The sequence below is a fragment of the Anolis sagrei genome, chromosome 5, assembly GCF_037176765.1.
Source record: "Anolis sagrei isolate rAnoSag1 chromosome 5, rAnoSag1.mat, whole genome shotgun sequence".
Lineage (NCBI taxonomy): Eukaryota > Metazoa > Chordata > Lepidosauria > Squamata > Dactyloidae > Anolis > Anolis sagrei.
The window spans coordinates 181,986,145-182,001,769 of NC_090025.1; the positions used below are offsets into that span (position 1 = coordinate 181,986,145).

General features: G+C 40.3%; 1 protein-coding gene across 4 annotated transcripts in view; it reads right to left on the bottom strand.

Annotated features, from left to right (window-relative positions):
* The window catches only part of LMO3 (LIM domain only 3), a 97,595-nt gene that overhangs the window by 2,222 nt on the left and 79,748 nt on the right, over positions 1–15,625 (bottom strand). For all 4 annotated transcript variants that reach the window (XM_060776632.2, XM_060776633.2, XM_060776634.2 and 1 more), the window contains exon 3: positions 10,452–10,577. In XM_060776632.2, the coding sequence (XP_060632615.1) occupies positions 10,452–10,577 (126 nt within the window). The remainder of the gene's footprint in view (positions 1–10,451; positions 10,578–15,625) is intronic.

Consider the following 15,625-nt stretch of genomic DNA (forward strand, 5'->3'; position numbering starts at 1 on the left):
TCAGCCTGGCAGCCTTCAGGAAGAGCCTAAAAACCTGGCTCTTCCGGTGTGCCTTTGAGGAATGAATACAAACCCCCACACCATGACCAGCTCAGTACAATATGACCTTCAATGTTTTGTCGAAGGCTTTCATGGCTGGAATCACTGGGTTGTTGTAGGTTTTTTCAGGCTATATGGCCATGGTCTAGAGGCATTCTCCTGACGTTTTGCCTGCATCTATGGCAAGCATCCTCAGAAGGTAGTGAGAGGATGCTTGCCATAGATGCAGATGAAACGTCAGGAGAATGCCTCTAGACCATGGCCATATAGCCCAAAAAAACCTACAACAACCCAATATGACCTTCAATGCACTTTATCTCATCTTTTAGTGAAATTCACCCCATTGCTCATCCCATCTGAAATTTCTCATCAGGCACACTACCTACTCATCCAACTCACCCATTGTTTTTATATTTTATAATTCTATCCCTTGTAATTCGCTGCGCACATTTCTATTATTTTATTTTCATCTGTGTTTGGCTTTGTATTAACGTTTTGTTTACATTTTATTTGATTTTATTATTTGCTGTATGTATTTGATTTTGATCTGTTGTAATTGTTGGGCTTGGCCTCATGTAAGCTGCCCCGAGTCCCCTTTGGGGAGATGGTGGCGGGGTAGAAATAAAGTTATATTATTATTATTATTATTATTAAACAGTTTTTGTCCTGTAACTTTGATACACTTTGAAAGTTATTTTCCAGCAATAATTTAACTGCACTGGGAACGGTGCAGCCTTCCCTGAAAGCTATGCAGCTTTTGGAGCAAAAAAACTGTTTTTAGGCAGACACATGTTTTTAATATAAAAAATAGCAATATTGAAGAAAAATGTTGTGTAAAATTAGCAAAGTTGCACAACAAGATCACTTGGCTACTTTTAGCACAAGATTGCTTTGTTTGTATAGCATTTTTGTTCATGGTTCAGTATTGATTGATAAAAGTATTTTCATCAGACTTTTGGCTGGCCTTATGGACCCTTCCACACTATGTAATTACAAGTCACTCGGTAAACATTTGAGAGACCCTGCCTTTGCCAATATCCCTTCCACTTACAAACTCCAGAGGGTTTAGAGACTGCAATTTGTTGGATTCAGTTCCATAAAGATGTTCTATCTGTTTTCAAGTTGAAGAACCCAATGTGCCTTCTGTATCAATGAAGGGCAGGGAACATAAGACAATGAGACTTGTGAGTCTTTGTTGCCTAAAGTCATCCCATATTCATGTAGATTTCTAAAAACAAATGCACCTTTACTTGGATTTTCTTAAGGAAAAGGTGGGACGGAGGAAGATGGACACCTTCCCCCATTGGTCTAAACTTTTAAAAGTATCCCTTTATCTTTAGACAGAAGACTTTTATGATGTCTTCTCTACCTGGACTTTCTGGAGTTCAAGAGGTCCCTTTTAGTAGCCTGGCTTAGAGTCTATGATTTTCGTAATATGGCACCAGTGTTGGCAATTGCAGCACCAGAATCACAGTGTGTTTCTCTAGTGCCGGGGTTCTCAACCTGTGGGTCCCCAGATGTTTTGGCCTTCAACTCCCAGAAATCCTAACAGCTGGTAAACTGCCTGAGATTTATGGGAGTTGTAGGCCAAAACATCTGGGGGCCCACAGATTGAGAAGCACTGCTCTACTGCACGGTAGCTCTTCCAAGTATTTGGTAATGCTGTCCATGTGACATTGTGGGAAAGACTGTGAATTGTAGCCTGCATTTTATCAGGAACAGCCATAGACTAGTAATATAAATTAATGTTGACCCTAGTATTCACAGGACCAGTACCCATGGTTTCACTCACACATGTCTAAAAAAGTTCACCTTAGGCCAGTGGTTCTCAACCTTTGGGTCCCCAGATGTTTTGGCCTTCAACTCCCAGAAATCCTAACAGCTGGCAATCTGGCTAGGATTTCTGGGGGTTGTAGGCTAAAACACCTGGGGACCCACAGGTTGAGAACCACTGTCTTAGGCAGTTTATAGATCTTTCAGCATGGTTCTATGGTTCGGTTCCAGCAGGAGTTATGGCAGTGATGGGCAACCTTTTGAGCTTGGTGTGTCAAAATTTGCCAAAAACCTGAGCATAACTTGGGTGTGGTGTCAACTTTGAGAAAAAAAAAGCCCATAATTTTGCAATATTTATAGTTTAAATAAAAAAATGTATATTCTATGCTGAGTTATGGAGTGAACAATGCTCAAACGTGCAGATGTTAAATTTGTAGAGCCTTTTACAAATTTAAGGATGGAATTAGATTGGCTCTTATAAGGTGTACTTCCCTGTATGCGGCCGCATGTGGCCGCGTGTCATCAAAAATAGCCATGAGTGTCAGTGCTGACACACGTGTCATGTTCACCATCACGGAGTTACGGCATTTTTAGTTGGACTTTTAATGCTGCATAGTAGTGGTATTAAATTTTAAGGGTTTGTACAGAGTCAATGAATTTTAATGCATTTTAATGTTTACTGTTTTTGACTTATAAAAATGTTTAATTGTTTTTGAAAAATTATGTTCATCCTTTTACTAACTGTGTATTGTTCTTAACTTGTATTGTTTTAATATATTGTTAGTTGTCTTGAGTCCCATTATGGAGGGGAAAAAGAGGGAAATAAATAAATAAACTCAGAGTACTGTTGCTCATCAGCTTGTGGTTTCCCATAGAATATTAGATACAACAAAAGCCCCAGCTGTTTGTTGTACTGCCGAACCCAACTGAATCTACAGCCCTACCAGTCTACATTTCAGACCAAAGAGAGGTCATGTGAATCAGCTTTTTTATAACACCAAACTAATTTCACACTAGTTATGGCATGAGTGTATATTGGACTGCTTCTATAACGGTCTTAGAAAAGAAAGATGAGAGTTCCCTTTAAATGGGGCTTAGAGAAAGAGGGGAGCACAACCCCCTACCGATCTTGGGGGGCACAAAGAAACATTTCACTAATGAATGATTTTCCATTGGGCAGGAGGTCAGATTCTGTTTGTGGCAAATGCTCCATCCATAAAAACATACTTGGGAGGAGCGACGTAGAGCGTTCCAATTAAACCTAAACAGAGTAACCCAAATGAACTTCTTAGCATTGATGCGGATAGATGAAAACTAGTTTCCCCCAGCTAATTGCCCGCTTTCGCCGAGGAAGTATTGTTTAATTCGGTAATGGATTACAATGTTCTTTTTTGTCATATAATTTTCCAAGCAGAGACACCTCGGACACAATTAGGAGCAGAAATAAATGCGTGCGTTGTTTACGGTAGATTTAACAACAGAGTAGCTATGGGAATAGGCTGTATATGTACTTAATTGTAACAATTTAACCTTCAAATAGCAGTGTCTGGTGTAGTTGACCCAGTAAAAGTACATATAATTACACAGGTTGACCTCGCCAACCTTTGATAGCGGCCCCCCCTCCGCTGCACCAGTCAGTCAGTTTCTAACAACGTTTGAAGCCCAAATCGGAGGGAATTGTCACAGAGTAAATTGTGTATTGAAAGGAGGCCTTTAATGTTTTGTGAAGTTGTGAGGTTTTAAATGGAGCAGCAGTTGGACTGATTTACATTTGTAAAGATTGGAATGCTAGACAAACAGCGAACCCATTTATTTTCCAACCGGGTAGCTTTGGAAATTTATCCTTATGCTCGCTAAATAGAGTGAGGGAAAATAGTGTAATAAAAAAGTGGATTGAAAAGAATTAGCTTGGCTCCTGAAGGAAAATTGGGCTGTTTATTTGTGGACGCTCCTCTGCCGCAACCCTCCCCAAACTCCCCCACTCCTTTCTCTTTCTCTCTCTCCCACATCTCTGGATTAATGCCCACTCATGGGGTCTGACTGAAAATGCAGATTATAGAAAGGTCTTGAAAATGTTATTTATGGTCAAGCCAGCTTCATAGAAAACGCACAAACACTTCCAATTCCAGGACCCCCCCCCCCCTCCAATTCTTGGCTTATTTTTCAAAATATTTCTTTCTATTCTGCCTACATTTCATTGAATTGACTATATGGAAATAGAGGGCTGAAGAAGAAAAGGATATCTTTTCCAGGGTTTTTTCTAAAATCCCAATTTAGTTTGAATTTGCTCAAATTGCACAATATAATGCTTCCTTTCCACATATATAAATATAATTAGTTATATTTTTTTAAAATATGAAGCATAATGCATAGATTTGAGTATTAGACTAGGTATCCAGGAGGCCAAGGTTGAAATCCCTCTTTAGCCACAGAAACCCTGGGTGATCTTGGGAAATCACACTCTCCCGGCCTCAGAGGAAGGCAAAGGAAAACCTCTGAACAAATTATACAAAGAAAGCCTCATGACAGGTTCGTCTTAAATTTGCCATAAGTAAGGCATGACTTGAAAGCATAGAAAATTAAACAACGTATTGCTCAAGGCTTTCATGGCTGGAATCACTGAGTTGTTGTGAGTTTTCTGGGCTGTATAGTCATATTCCAGAAGCATTATCTCCTGATGTTTTACCCCCATCTATGACAGGCATCCTCAGAGGTTGTGAGGTCTGCTGGAAACTAAGAAAATGGGTTTTATTTATTGGTTGAATGTCCAGGGTGGTAGAATGAACTCTTGTCTGTTTGAGATAGATGTGAATGTTTCAATTGGCCACCTTGATTAGTATTTAATGGTCCAGGAGTTTCAGGGTCTGGCTTCTTACTGCCTGGGGGAATCTTTTGTTGGGAGGTGATTAGCTGGCTGTGATTGTTTGTCTGTAATTCCCCTCTTTTTGAGTGTTGCTCTTTATTTATGATTTTAGAGGGGTTTTTTTAAAAAAAAATACTGGTAGCCAGATTTTGTTCATTTCATGGTTTCCTCCTTTCTGTTGAAATTGTCCACATGCTTGTGGATTTCAATGGCTTCTCTGTGTAATCTGACATGGTGGTTGTTAGAGTGGTCCAGCATTTCTGTGTTCTCAAATAATATGCTGTGTCCAGGTTGACTCATCAGGTGCTCTGCTATGGCTGATTTCTCTGGTTGATGTAATCTGCAGTGCCTTTCATGTCCGTTGATTCGTGTTTGGGCAACGCTGCATTTGGTGGTCCCTATGTAGACTTGTCTACTGCTGCATGATATACGGTAGACTCCTGCAGAGGTGAGAGGATCCCTCTTGACCTTGAAACTGCTAGGCCCTTAAATGCTAATTAAGGTGGCCAACTGAAACATTCACACCTACCTCAAAGAGACAAGAGTTCTTTCTCCCACTTTGGACTTTCCACAGATAGATAAATACCATTTTCCTAGTTTCCAACAGACCTCACAACCTCTGAGAATGCCTGCTGTAGATGCAGGCAAAATGTCAGGAGGGAATGATTCTGGAACATGGCCATTTAGCTCAGAAAACTCACAACCCACAGAAAACAACCATCTACTTTAAAAACGGTGCTAAATTGGGTACCAGCTATCAGAGCCTAACTTCTTGTGTCCAGTCTACATGGGTAGGAATCTCTGTGCAAAAGTATGACCTTGAAATATGTCTGTGTTTGTGTCATCTATTTAAATGTATTTTCCTTTTAATTTGCAATGCAAAAACTATTGAGACTGAAGGTCTCATCCATAATAATATCGCCAGGTCTTGGTCTTCAAAACACACAAATCGTAATATTACTGCTACCTATCTCCATGGTGGCATCATAAGGGATCATCCCTACATCTCAAATGTTGACCCTGAAACCTCAGGGCCTGGATGGCAACCTGGTAAAAACTATTCATAACTGTGTGCACAGTGTCGTTATTGGAGGAGAGAGAAAAAAGAAGACACATCCACCTATATCCCATTCTAGCTGTACCCATATTCCCAACAGTCATGTCTCATTAATGTTATTCCATGGGAAATCTGGCTGGGGAGCCTACATATCTTGTATATAAGTGGGAGCATTGCTTCATGCATTCCTTTTCAGTACAGGCACTATTTATTTATTTATTTAAAACATTTATATACCATTCTTCTCTACCTCCACGAAACCAGGTAATTGCCAAATCTAGCCATGGGAAAGAGTGCTAACAGAGATGCTGCAAGTCATGGTTTTGTTTTTTGTCTGAGAATGTGTGAGTAGTACTTTTCCATTGAAAAGGCTGCAGATGGATGAGAAATGTCAATCAGTGTCTACAGCTGGAGGTGGGTGGGACCAAATGCACCACCTCTTTTAGTTTCTCCTTCCCTCCCTCCAGTCTAGTTCCAGGCAATCAGTACTTGTAAACACATATTAATTATTGTAGGATAGGATCTTTATGACTTGCGAGCTGCATGCCACTCACCGGGGCTCCCCATACATACTTCTCCATGTAACTGGTTATTTTACTGGCAAAGAAACACAGCACATTCTGCCTTAGAATACAGTCCATTGTACTAGATTTGGACATATGTATGGCTGGGGGAGGAGAAAAAACTAGTAGCAGTAACTAGTAGTGCTATCAATCTTCCACATTACCAAATATGCCCTTCAGTCCATAGCTGAGATCCTAGATCAGTTACTAAGTGTACTTTAAAAGTAGCATCTTCTACTTCTGCTCCCAATTCCACTGTACTTTGCACCAGTTACTTTTTTTATGTCAGGAGTGGCTTAAGAAACTCGAAGTTGCTTCTGGTGTGAGAGAATTGGCCAACTGCAAAAATGTTGCCCAGGGGACGCCTTGATGTTTTACCATCCTTAGGGGAGGCTTCTCTCATGTCCCCGCATGGGCAGCTGGAGCTAATAGAGGGAGCTCATCCACACTCTCACCGGATTAAAATCGGATTAAAATCGGATTAAAACCAGATTAAAATCTATGACCTATTGGTCTTCAGTCCTGTGGGCACAAGGGTTTAACCCATATTACGCCACTGGGGGTTTGCACCAGTTACTGAGAACAATGTATTTGAAAGAAGGCATCACCCCAACTCCCATCCAGTTTATTTAGCCCCTTTGCTTTGGGATTGAAAATTATTTTTACATCAGAGCATTTATTGTGGTCTTAAATAACTGTAACAATAATATTCTACTACCACTTAGGGCTGAGGAATATTCATCGTGTGCCTTTGTTATACTGTGTAATCCACCTTAGGAGAAGATTATTGTCAGACTTCGGAATTCTGACAATAGTGTCACAGTTGTGAATATGCAGGAACCATGGATATGAAACAGTTACAAATGTGTAACTGGATTACACATCTGGAACTGCAATAGTGAATTCCAGCCTACTTGGCTATCTATATTTTTTTCTGTATTGTCGAATGCTTTAATGGCTGGAATCACTGGGTTGTTGTAGGTTTTTTTCGGGCTATATGGCTATGTTCTAGAGGCATTCTCTCCTGACCTTTCGCCTGCATCTATGGCAAGCATCCTCAGAGGTAGTGTGGCCTTTTTCTTCTTCTCCTCTCCCTACACCTATCACATCATAGTGTTTTTTTCATGTTGTCTCCACTTATTCCACATTTCTCTCCTTTCTCCTCTTTGCTTTGTTGCTTCACCTGGCACTTTCACTGCCCTGCTCTTTGGCTTCTGTCACCTGCATTCTCTCTCCTTCCCTGCTTGGAATACTGTCTTTCCTGCTTACACCTCACCCTTCATCATACTCATTTCCTGTTGTGGTAAGACGGAGTATGGTATACATATGCCACCTCAATGTATGAATATTTCTTGAAAAGTTGTTAACATCCTGCTTAGGATATTAACAAGATTTCTGATGATTTCATGGGGCAAACATCTACCTTAGTCCCATAAAATCATCTCTACTTGTGACATACATCCATACTGCTATTTTCCAATATTTCTGCTATTGGATTTGAAATCCCTGTCTGGTGGTGCATCTACACTATAGAATTAATGCAGTTTGATACTATTTTATGGCTCAATACTGGGAATTGTAGTTTGGCGAGGCACCAGCACTCTTTGGCAGAGAAAGCTGAAGACCTTGCAAAATTATAACTTCAATGGTTCCACAGCATTGAGCTATGGCAAAGTGGTTTCAAACTTCATTAATTCTCCAGTGTAGATGCATTCTTAATCACAGAAACAATGGCCATTTCTGCTTTGTAAAGAGGGGTTGCTTTGGAAGGAAATTACAAGACACACAAACACAGCAGTCTACCGAAATCCCTTTCCTGACGCTTTCTTATGTGCTGTTGGTAACAAAAATTACCTGCCTTGCTTGACTGATAAAGATTAGGTGACTTCTTGCATTAAAGAAGTGTGTCTTATACGGGATGAAGTGACAAGACAATAACTAAGTGCTAATTGTGCATAACCAATGCTAAAGATATGCAGCCCCATTACGGCATACAATAAATGAAGCGAACAACAAGAACGTATTAGGCACTTTTAATAATGACACTAGAAAAGTGGTTTGGAGCAATGAGGATAGAAAAAGCTTTCGAGTTTCAATTCAAAAGAGTGTTAAACTATTTCTTACTTGAATGGATTCCACTGGAAGGGTGCGACTGACCTTATTTTGAATGCAGGCTCTTTAGTTCTGCACCAAAACAAGACTGATGTATAGCGACTGTAAATGGTCCTGTAACTTCTAATTGCTTAGCATTATTACATAGTTTAAACAGTGGTTATTACTTGTCTGATATTTTAATTTTCTGCACAACGTGATGAAAAAGGTCAATTTGGCTTTGTTTTAGAATGTAATTGCAGAAAGCTATAATTATGGCAGCTGCACAATTCGCATTGCATGAGGAACACTTGACTATGAAAAAACTTACTATCTTGTTGCTGAACAAAGTAGAACAGCAGGGGCTGCTTCTATTATTTTACTGACTCCCTTTGGAGAAGAACAAATATATATCTTTTTAGTTGTAGAATCATAGCGTTGGAAGAGACCTTGTGGGCCATCCAGTCCAACCCCTTGCCAAGAAGCAGGAAAATCACATTCAAAGCACCCCTGACAGAGGGCCATCCAGCCTCTGTTTAAAAGCCTCCAAAGAAGGAACCTCCACCACACTCCGAGGCAGAGAGTTCCACTGCTGAACAGCTCTCAGTTGTTCATGTTTACACCCATAATTTAGTTCTCTCTTCAAGTTTAACTGATTATTCTCAGCCTGTATTTGTTTTTTTTCTTAAAATAATACCCAAATGCATTATCTAGAGAACTGTAAAATCTGAGGGCTAACTGTTCTGTTGAACCTACAAAGAAGGCAAAGAACTGAGTATTTATTGATTTTACAAAGATGGTGTTCTTCAAACATCCCTACTCTCACAAGTTACCAATATACTTGTATTTAAGTGTCCTGTAAAAGTTGAGAGCAGATTTGGGGGCCAAAATTATGGATTTTGATATGACCCGTGGATAAACTGAGAATCATTCCATGGAGAGGGGAAGGCACAAATGCCAGTTACCGCTGTCCACTACTACAATTTCCCCCAAAAAGCCAAAAATGGCACCAAATTGGAGAGAGCAGTGGGAGTCAGTGCCGTTTTTAGGTTCTCCCAGGATAGACCAAGCTCTCACCTGGATAAATTCTATTCACAGAAGAGTAGGATTCCCTTTTTGATAAATGGAAAGGTGCAGTACTTATCTTGACCCATGGATAAGCTGATCCATTTTGGTGGGTCCATTTTTGACAAAGTTTTCTAGATGTATACATGAGTATATAGGGTAATTGAATTATGGGATCAATTCACAAGACTTCTAAAGTCTAGAGCTATATGTTTTGTACAGAAAATAGCATTTCCCATATTGAGTTGGCAGGCAGGGCCAGTCATTTTTGACATGCAATAAGTGGAGCAGATGAACATGGAAATTGATAGTGCTGCAAGCGGAAATGGATTTCAGTCCAAAGCTATTCTTACTAGAAGCCAAAATGATTACATTGACCAAATCAGGAAACTACATGGCTTACTGAAAAGGATGATAATATTCAGTAAAACAGAAAGCAAAATGGGGAAAAAGAAAGATGCATTGCAAGGGGATTGGCTCATTCAAGGAAGTATGACTCATGTTTCCAAGACCTAAGCTGGGCTAGTGGTGCCTGGAGCTCATGGGGTCTTTCATTCATAGGATTGTCCTAAGATGAAGCTGATTTAATAGTACAACAGAGAGAGAGAGAGAGAGAGAGAGCAAAGAAAGTGATCACACATCATTACATGCTTTCATAAGTTTCAAGCATAGTCTAATGAGACTGTTGCTAACCAATGTTTGTTGGGTTTGCTCCTTGAATGAGGAGCAAAAAGTATTTTGTCATCATGTGAGAAGAGAAAAAGGGAGCAAACAGCTCATGGTTCACATTTATTACATTAAATCACACAGCGTAACATTTTGTGATGATCACAATGGCACATGAGACATTGGCCCTAAATGGCCTAAACCATTTAGGGCTATTATCAGTCCAAGCTGGTTGTACCTGGAGGATGAGCAAGAAATTGTGCCCACTGCCCTCTAATCCAGGTCGATGCCAAATTGGTTTTGCACATGGAAGGGGTCCAAGAAACCCTCTTACCTCTGATTACAAAGTTGACACGCAAAGCAGTCCAGGTGGTAAACATTGTCCTTGGCTCTCATCACCATCTCGAAAGCAGGGATGAGTTTGCTGCAAGCAGCACAGTTTCCTGTAACACCAAATAACCTAAAAGGGGGGAGGGGAGACATACGCACACAAAGAAGAGGGGAAAGAGAAGTTTGTTTGGGATTAATGTGCATATTAATTGAAGATACAGATATTTTTACATAAACAGAATATCCAGTAGTCACTCTTACATTATATCATTTCAAGATATGTAGAACTAGCCGTGAGTCTACTTCAAGAACCCAAAGTGTAACATTCTGCCTGCTGTCTTCTGTGTCCCTCACACCAGCATCTTCCAAATTGTTGCTATTGCTGAGTGGGGTTGGGAAAGGAGGAAAGCGAGGAAATTAAGGCGATGAACAGCTTATCTTAGCTTGGAGAAGGAATTATTGGACACAATATTCCAGGTATAGTCTAATCAAGGCAGAATAGAGGGGAAGGAATGCTACCCCTCTATTCCACCTTGGTTAGACCACACCTGGAATATTGTGTCCAATTCTGGGCACCACAATTGAAGAGAGATGTTGACAAGCTGGAATGTGTCCAGAGAAGGGTGACTAAAATGATCAAGGGTCTGGAGAACAAGCCCTATGAGGAGTGGCTTAAGGAGCTGGGCATGTTTAGCCTGAAGAAGAGAAGGCTGAGAGGAGATATGATAGCCATGTATAAATATGTGAGAGGAAGCAACAGGGAGGAGGGAGCAAGCTTGTTTTCTGCTTCCCTGGAGACTAGGACATGGAACAATGGCTTCAAATTACAAGAAAGGAGATTCTATCTGAACATGAGGAAGAACTTCCTGACTGTGAGAGCTGTTCAGCAGTGGAACTCTCTGCCCCGGAGTGTGGTGGAGGCTCCTTCTTTGGAGGTTTTTAAACAGAGGCTAGATGGCCATCTGTCAGGGGTGCTTTGAATGCAATATTCCTGCTTCTTGTTAGGGGGTTGGACTGGATGGCCCAACTCTATGATTCTATGATTCTATGATTCTATGATTCTAGGAGCAGAAGCAAGCCCAAAACCTTCCTGGCTTTGCCACAGAAACACAAACTGCCAGGAAAAGCTAAGGAAGGCAAAAAGGAATTGGTTGTGGCCTCACATAGAACCCATCAGAAAAGGAAAGGAGGCAGGAAAGGAGAAAGAATGAGGGAGAACAACAGAGAGAGGGATGGAGGGCCATCCAGCTCAGCCTAGATCTCTTCTTCTCTGCTAAAGGCAAGTCCACATTCACAGAACTCAAAAATTTGTATACATTTTGAGAAAAAAAGGACAGAATGAGTTGTCAATTACGGTACGACCTCTTTATCCATGGATTTGATTTCAATGGTTCCACTTATCTGCGCCCCTTTAATAAAATCCCACCCAAAGCATTTGTAGACATCTTTGGGTCCTTCAGTGTGATTCTTTGCTAATCTTCCGATCCAACTATAGTCAAGATATAGGGTTTGATATTATCCATGTGTCAGTTATCAATGGAAGGGGTGTCTTTGACCATATCCTCCATTGATATGGGGCCAAACTGTACTGTGAATGATGCTATGTGTAGAACGGATTATTCACTTTGGATGTGGGGAGAAACATGAAGAAAAACCTCGATTTATGTTATTCAGTTGCTCAAAAATGGCACGGATTCAAGGGTAGCTCTGTCTGTGAGAATATGATGAAAATGGCTCCTTGGATTTTACTGTAAATATGGGCACCTGATGTAAAACCTTGGCCTCGGTGCTATTTATTTATAACACACATGCTTTAGTGTAAGAGGAAATAATACTTTGGTTCTGGTGAGGAGAAGCAACTATTCTAGTCATTTTTGACACCTAGTGCTAAAAGCTTTACCATTATTAAAGAACATTTTATGAAAAAGTCATTTAAAGCGTCAGAAAGCATTAGTGGTTCATGCACCTTACCACCCTGCACCATGGTTATAGCTATGATTATGTTATTCAAGTAGCCTATTAAAGTAAATGAGGCAGTCAACTATATATAGCCACATTAGGAGTACATTATACTGCAGGAACAATTTCAAATCTTTTCTAAAATGTTTTTAACTTTGGTGTTAACATTTTTTTCTTTGCAGAAAAGGTGTGCATAACTCTGAACACACATACACCAGCCGTACACTTGTTTAAGGCATTTCCCCCATAAACTGGTATGTTACACATAATAAAATAACCCAACACACATCTAGAGAAATAATTCTAAAATGGCAGGATTATAAACTTTGGGTGTGTTTTTTTAAACTGCACATACCACCAATCTTTGAAACCAACTTTAATGTAAGCTTCTTAATACATGCAAATGGGTTTTTTGGCGAAAAAATAAAGCAATGCTCTTTTCTGTGTATAGCAGTTAATGCCATTTTCAAGTATGATAGAAAATAGATGAAAATGCCACATCTGCTGCTTTCCTCTTTGCTCTTCAACATCAGGCTGACAGCAGAAAAATATAATGGCTCTCAAGGGAAGCACTAAATTAAAAGCAGTTCTAAGCTAATGAATTCAAAGGTACTACAGTAGAAAACTTGGTTTGGCAACACATACAAATGAATGCAAACCTTTCCATTCTGTAGACCTGAACCAGCTACACCAGAGTTGTGTTCGGATATCAACTCAATATGCACATTTTCATAATACATGTGGCATGCTTATTTTTCAAAGTTTTGAACCACTTTCTACTGATTGTGTGATGTGCTGATTTTTTAAAAAGTTCAGAGACAAACCAAAAAACTCAGTCTTAATCATCAGCATTTCTATATTCATCCTCTCCTTTTAGATTTATTATTCAAGCTCATGTCAACTTCATTTTCTCTAATTGTGAAGACTGATGATTAAAATTATACATACACTCACACAGAGAGAGTCTCAAACGGAGAATTCTTTCTTTTCCCATATTTTTGTCCCTAATGTTCTCAGACATGGGGTGCATCCATATTGTAGAATTAATGCAGTTTGACACCACTTTAACTGTTGTAGCTTGATCATAGAAGTTGTACCTTTACAAGATCCTTCTCTGATAAATAGAGCTGGAATCTCACCAAACTACAAATCTCAGGATTCCATAGCACTGAAACATGTCAATTAAAGTGGTGTCGAATCGCTTTAATTCTACAGTGTAGATTCACCCATGGTCTTCCACCAGGTAAGAAGCAAAATGCTGAAACAGGGCTCTTTAGGATCCAATCCTATTAAAGACAAGGTGAGACTATTGCTCATAAAGAAACTAAAAATAGCGCTAGAAAATCTATGACTTGCATCCAACATTGGATCTTTCAATTCATCCTTACATGCATCTTGGATTCTTCTTTGCTTAAATGCCAGTTGTCTTACACTACAGAAATTGATCTTCATTTCAATAATTCCCAAACTTTGGTTCTCCAGCTGCTTTGGACTTCAACTCCCACAAGGTACAGCCAGCTTTGCCAACAATTAGGAATTCTAGGAGCTGAAGTCAAACAGAGATTTGAAGTCTTTCAAATCTCTGTTTGAAAGATTGTCCAATCAAAATCCCCTTGGAAGAGCACTAAGGAAGGCCAAGAGTGGCCCATTCACAGCCTTGAGCAGGCACACAGGTCATCTAGTCTGATTTTGCCACTATGGATGTAATCACTGAATTAAAAAAAATAGTTGCAACATTTTGAGTGCCATCCTGTTCCATTTTTAAGACGTTGTTAACTAGACTTACAACCTCTGGAATTTTGCTATTCACATTTATGATTGTGTCACCGTTGCCATAATTGCAATTGGCTCCCCCGAAGACCACCTTAAAAGTCTGTCAGCAAAACCAACCGGGTTCTGCAGTACTGGCAAGCAGGATGAGATAGGATGGCATGTTCCGCCCATTGTTGCCAATGGGTTTTGTTGAGATAAGCAGATGTGATGGCTTCATGGCTATTAATGTTAATCTTGAAGAGCTGGATTGGGAGATGATGGACCACAGCTATATCACCACAGCTGTATCTGTCATATAGGATGTTGGCCTCCACCTATAGATCTTAACTAGCACAGCTAGATGCCTGGTAACAGAGGAGAATATACTATTTTACCCAACCACCTTTTTTTGATGATGAACTACTTCTTGTTTGATGTCTAAGTGGTTGCCCTCCAAGTGTTTGGGGATTTCAATTCCCCAAAGTCCCAGCCAGCTTGGCCAACTGTCAGGAATTTTGGGAGCTGGTCCAAGACTCCAGGGGGACCAAAGGTTGGAAACCACTGAGGTAGAAGAAGTAAACTCTAAATATCTCGTTATTATTATATTATGTTCTAAGAAGTATAATGAAACATGGGTTGAGTAATCACTAATAACCTCATCAGGCAGGCCTGTTTTTGGCGGCATATACCTGTTCCATTGTGGTTTAGCCATGTAGCTCGCCAGCTCCCATCCTATGATGTATAGTTACTTCTGGTGTGGCTCCATGGCTTAACTATAGCGAAACTGGTATATGCTGCAGCAGCAGCAACACGGGAGGCTTCCCATGTTGCACCAGCAAAAATGGGGGCAAGCCGAGTGGTGGACATATGGGATTGGTGTTGGGCAAGTCGGTCAATACAGGGTGTGGGGTGATGGGTTCCTCACACCAGGCACTGCCAAGATTTGCTATGATCCGTGGTGATTCTGACAGCCAATATGATAAGGTCCTATAAAGCAAGAAGAAATACAGGGTGGCTATCAACAGCATGGCCAGAACTGCCATCACCACCAGCACCCAATCTAGAATATGGATTATCAGCTGATCATAAGAAATCTTAGGCTCCTTCTACATTGCCATATAAAATCCAGATTATCTGTTTAGAACTGGATTATATGGCAGTGTAGACTCATATAATCCAGTTCAAAACAGATAATGTGGACTTTCTGATTTAATAATCTGAATTATATGGAAGTGTAGAAGGAGCCTTAGTTGATGTAGTCTGATTCTGCTTCCTTGGAGACTAGGACGCGGAACAATGGCTTCAAACTACAAGAGAGGAGATTCCATCTGAACATGAGGAAGAACTTCCTGACTGTGAGAGCCGTTCAGCAGTGGAACTCTCTGCCCCGGAGTGTGGTGGAGGCTCCTTCTTTGGAAGCTTTTAAACAGAGGCTGGATGGCCATCTGTCAGGGGTGATTTGAATGC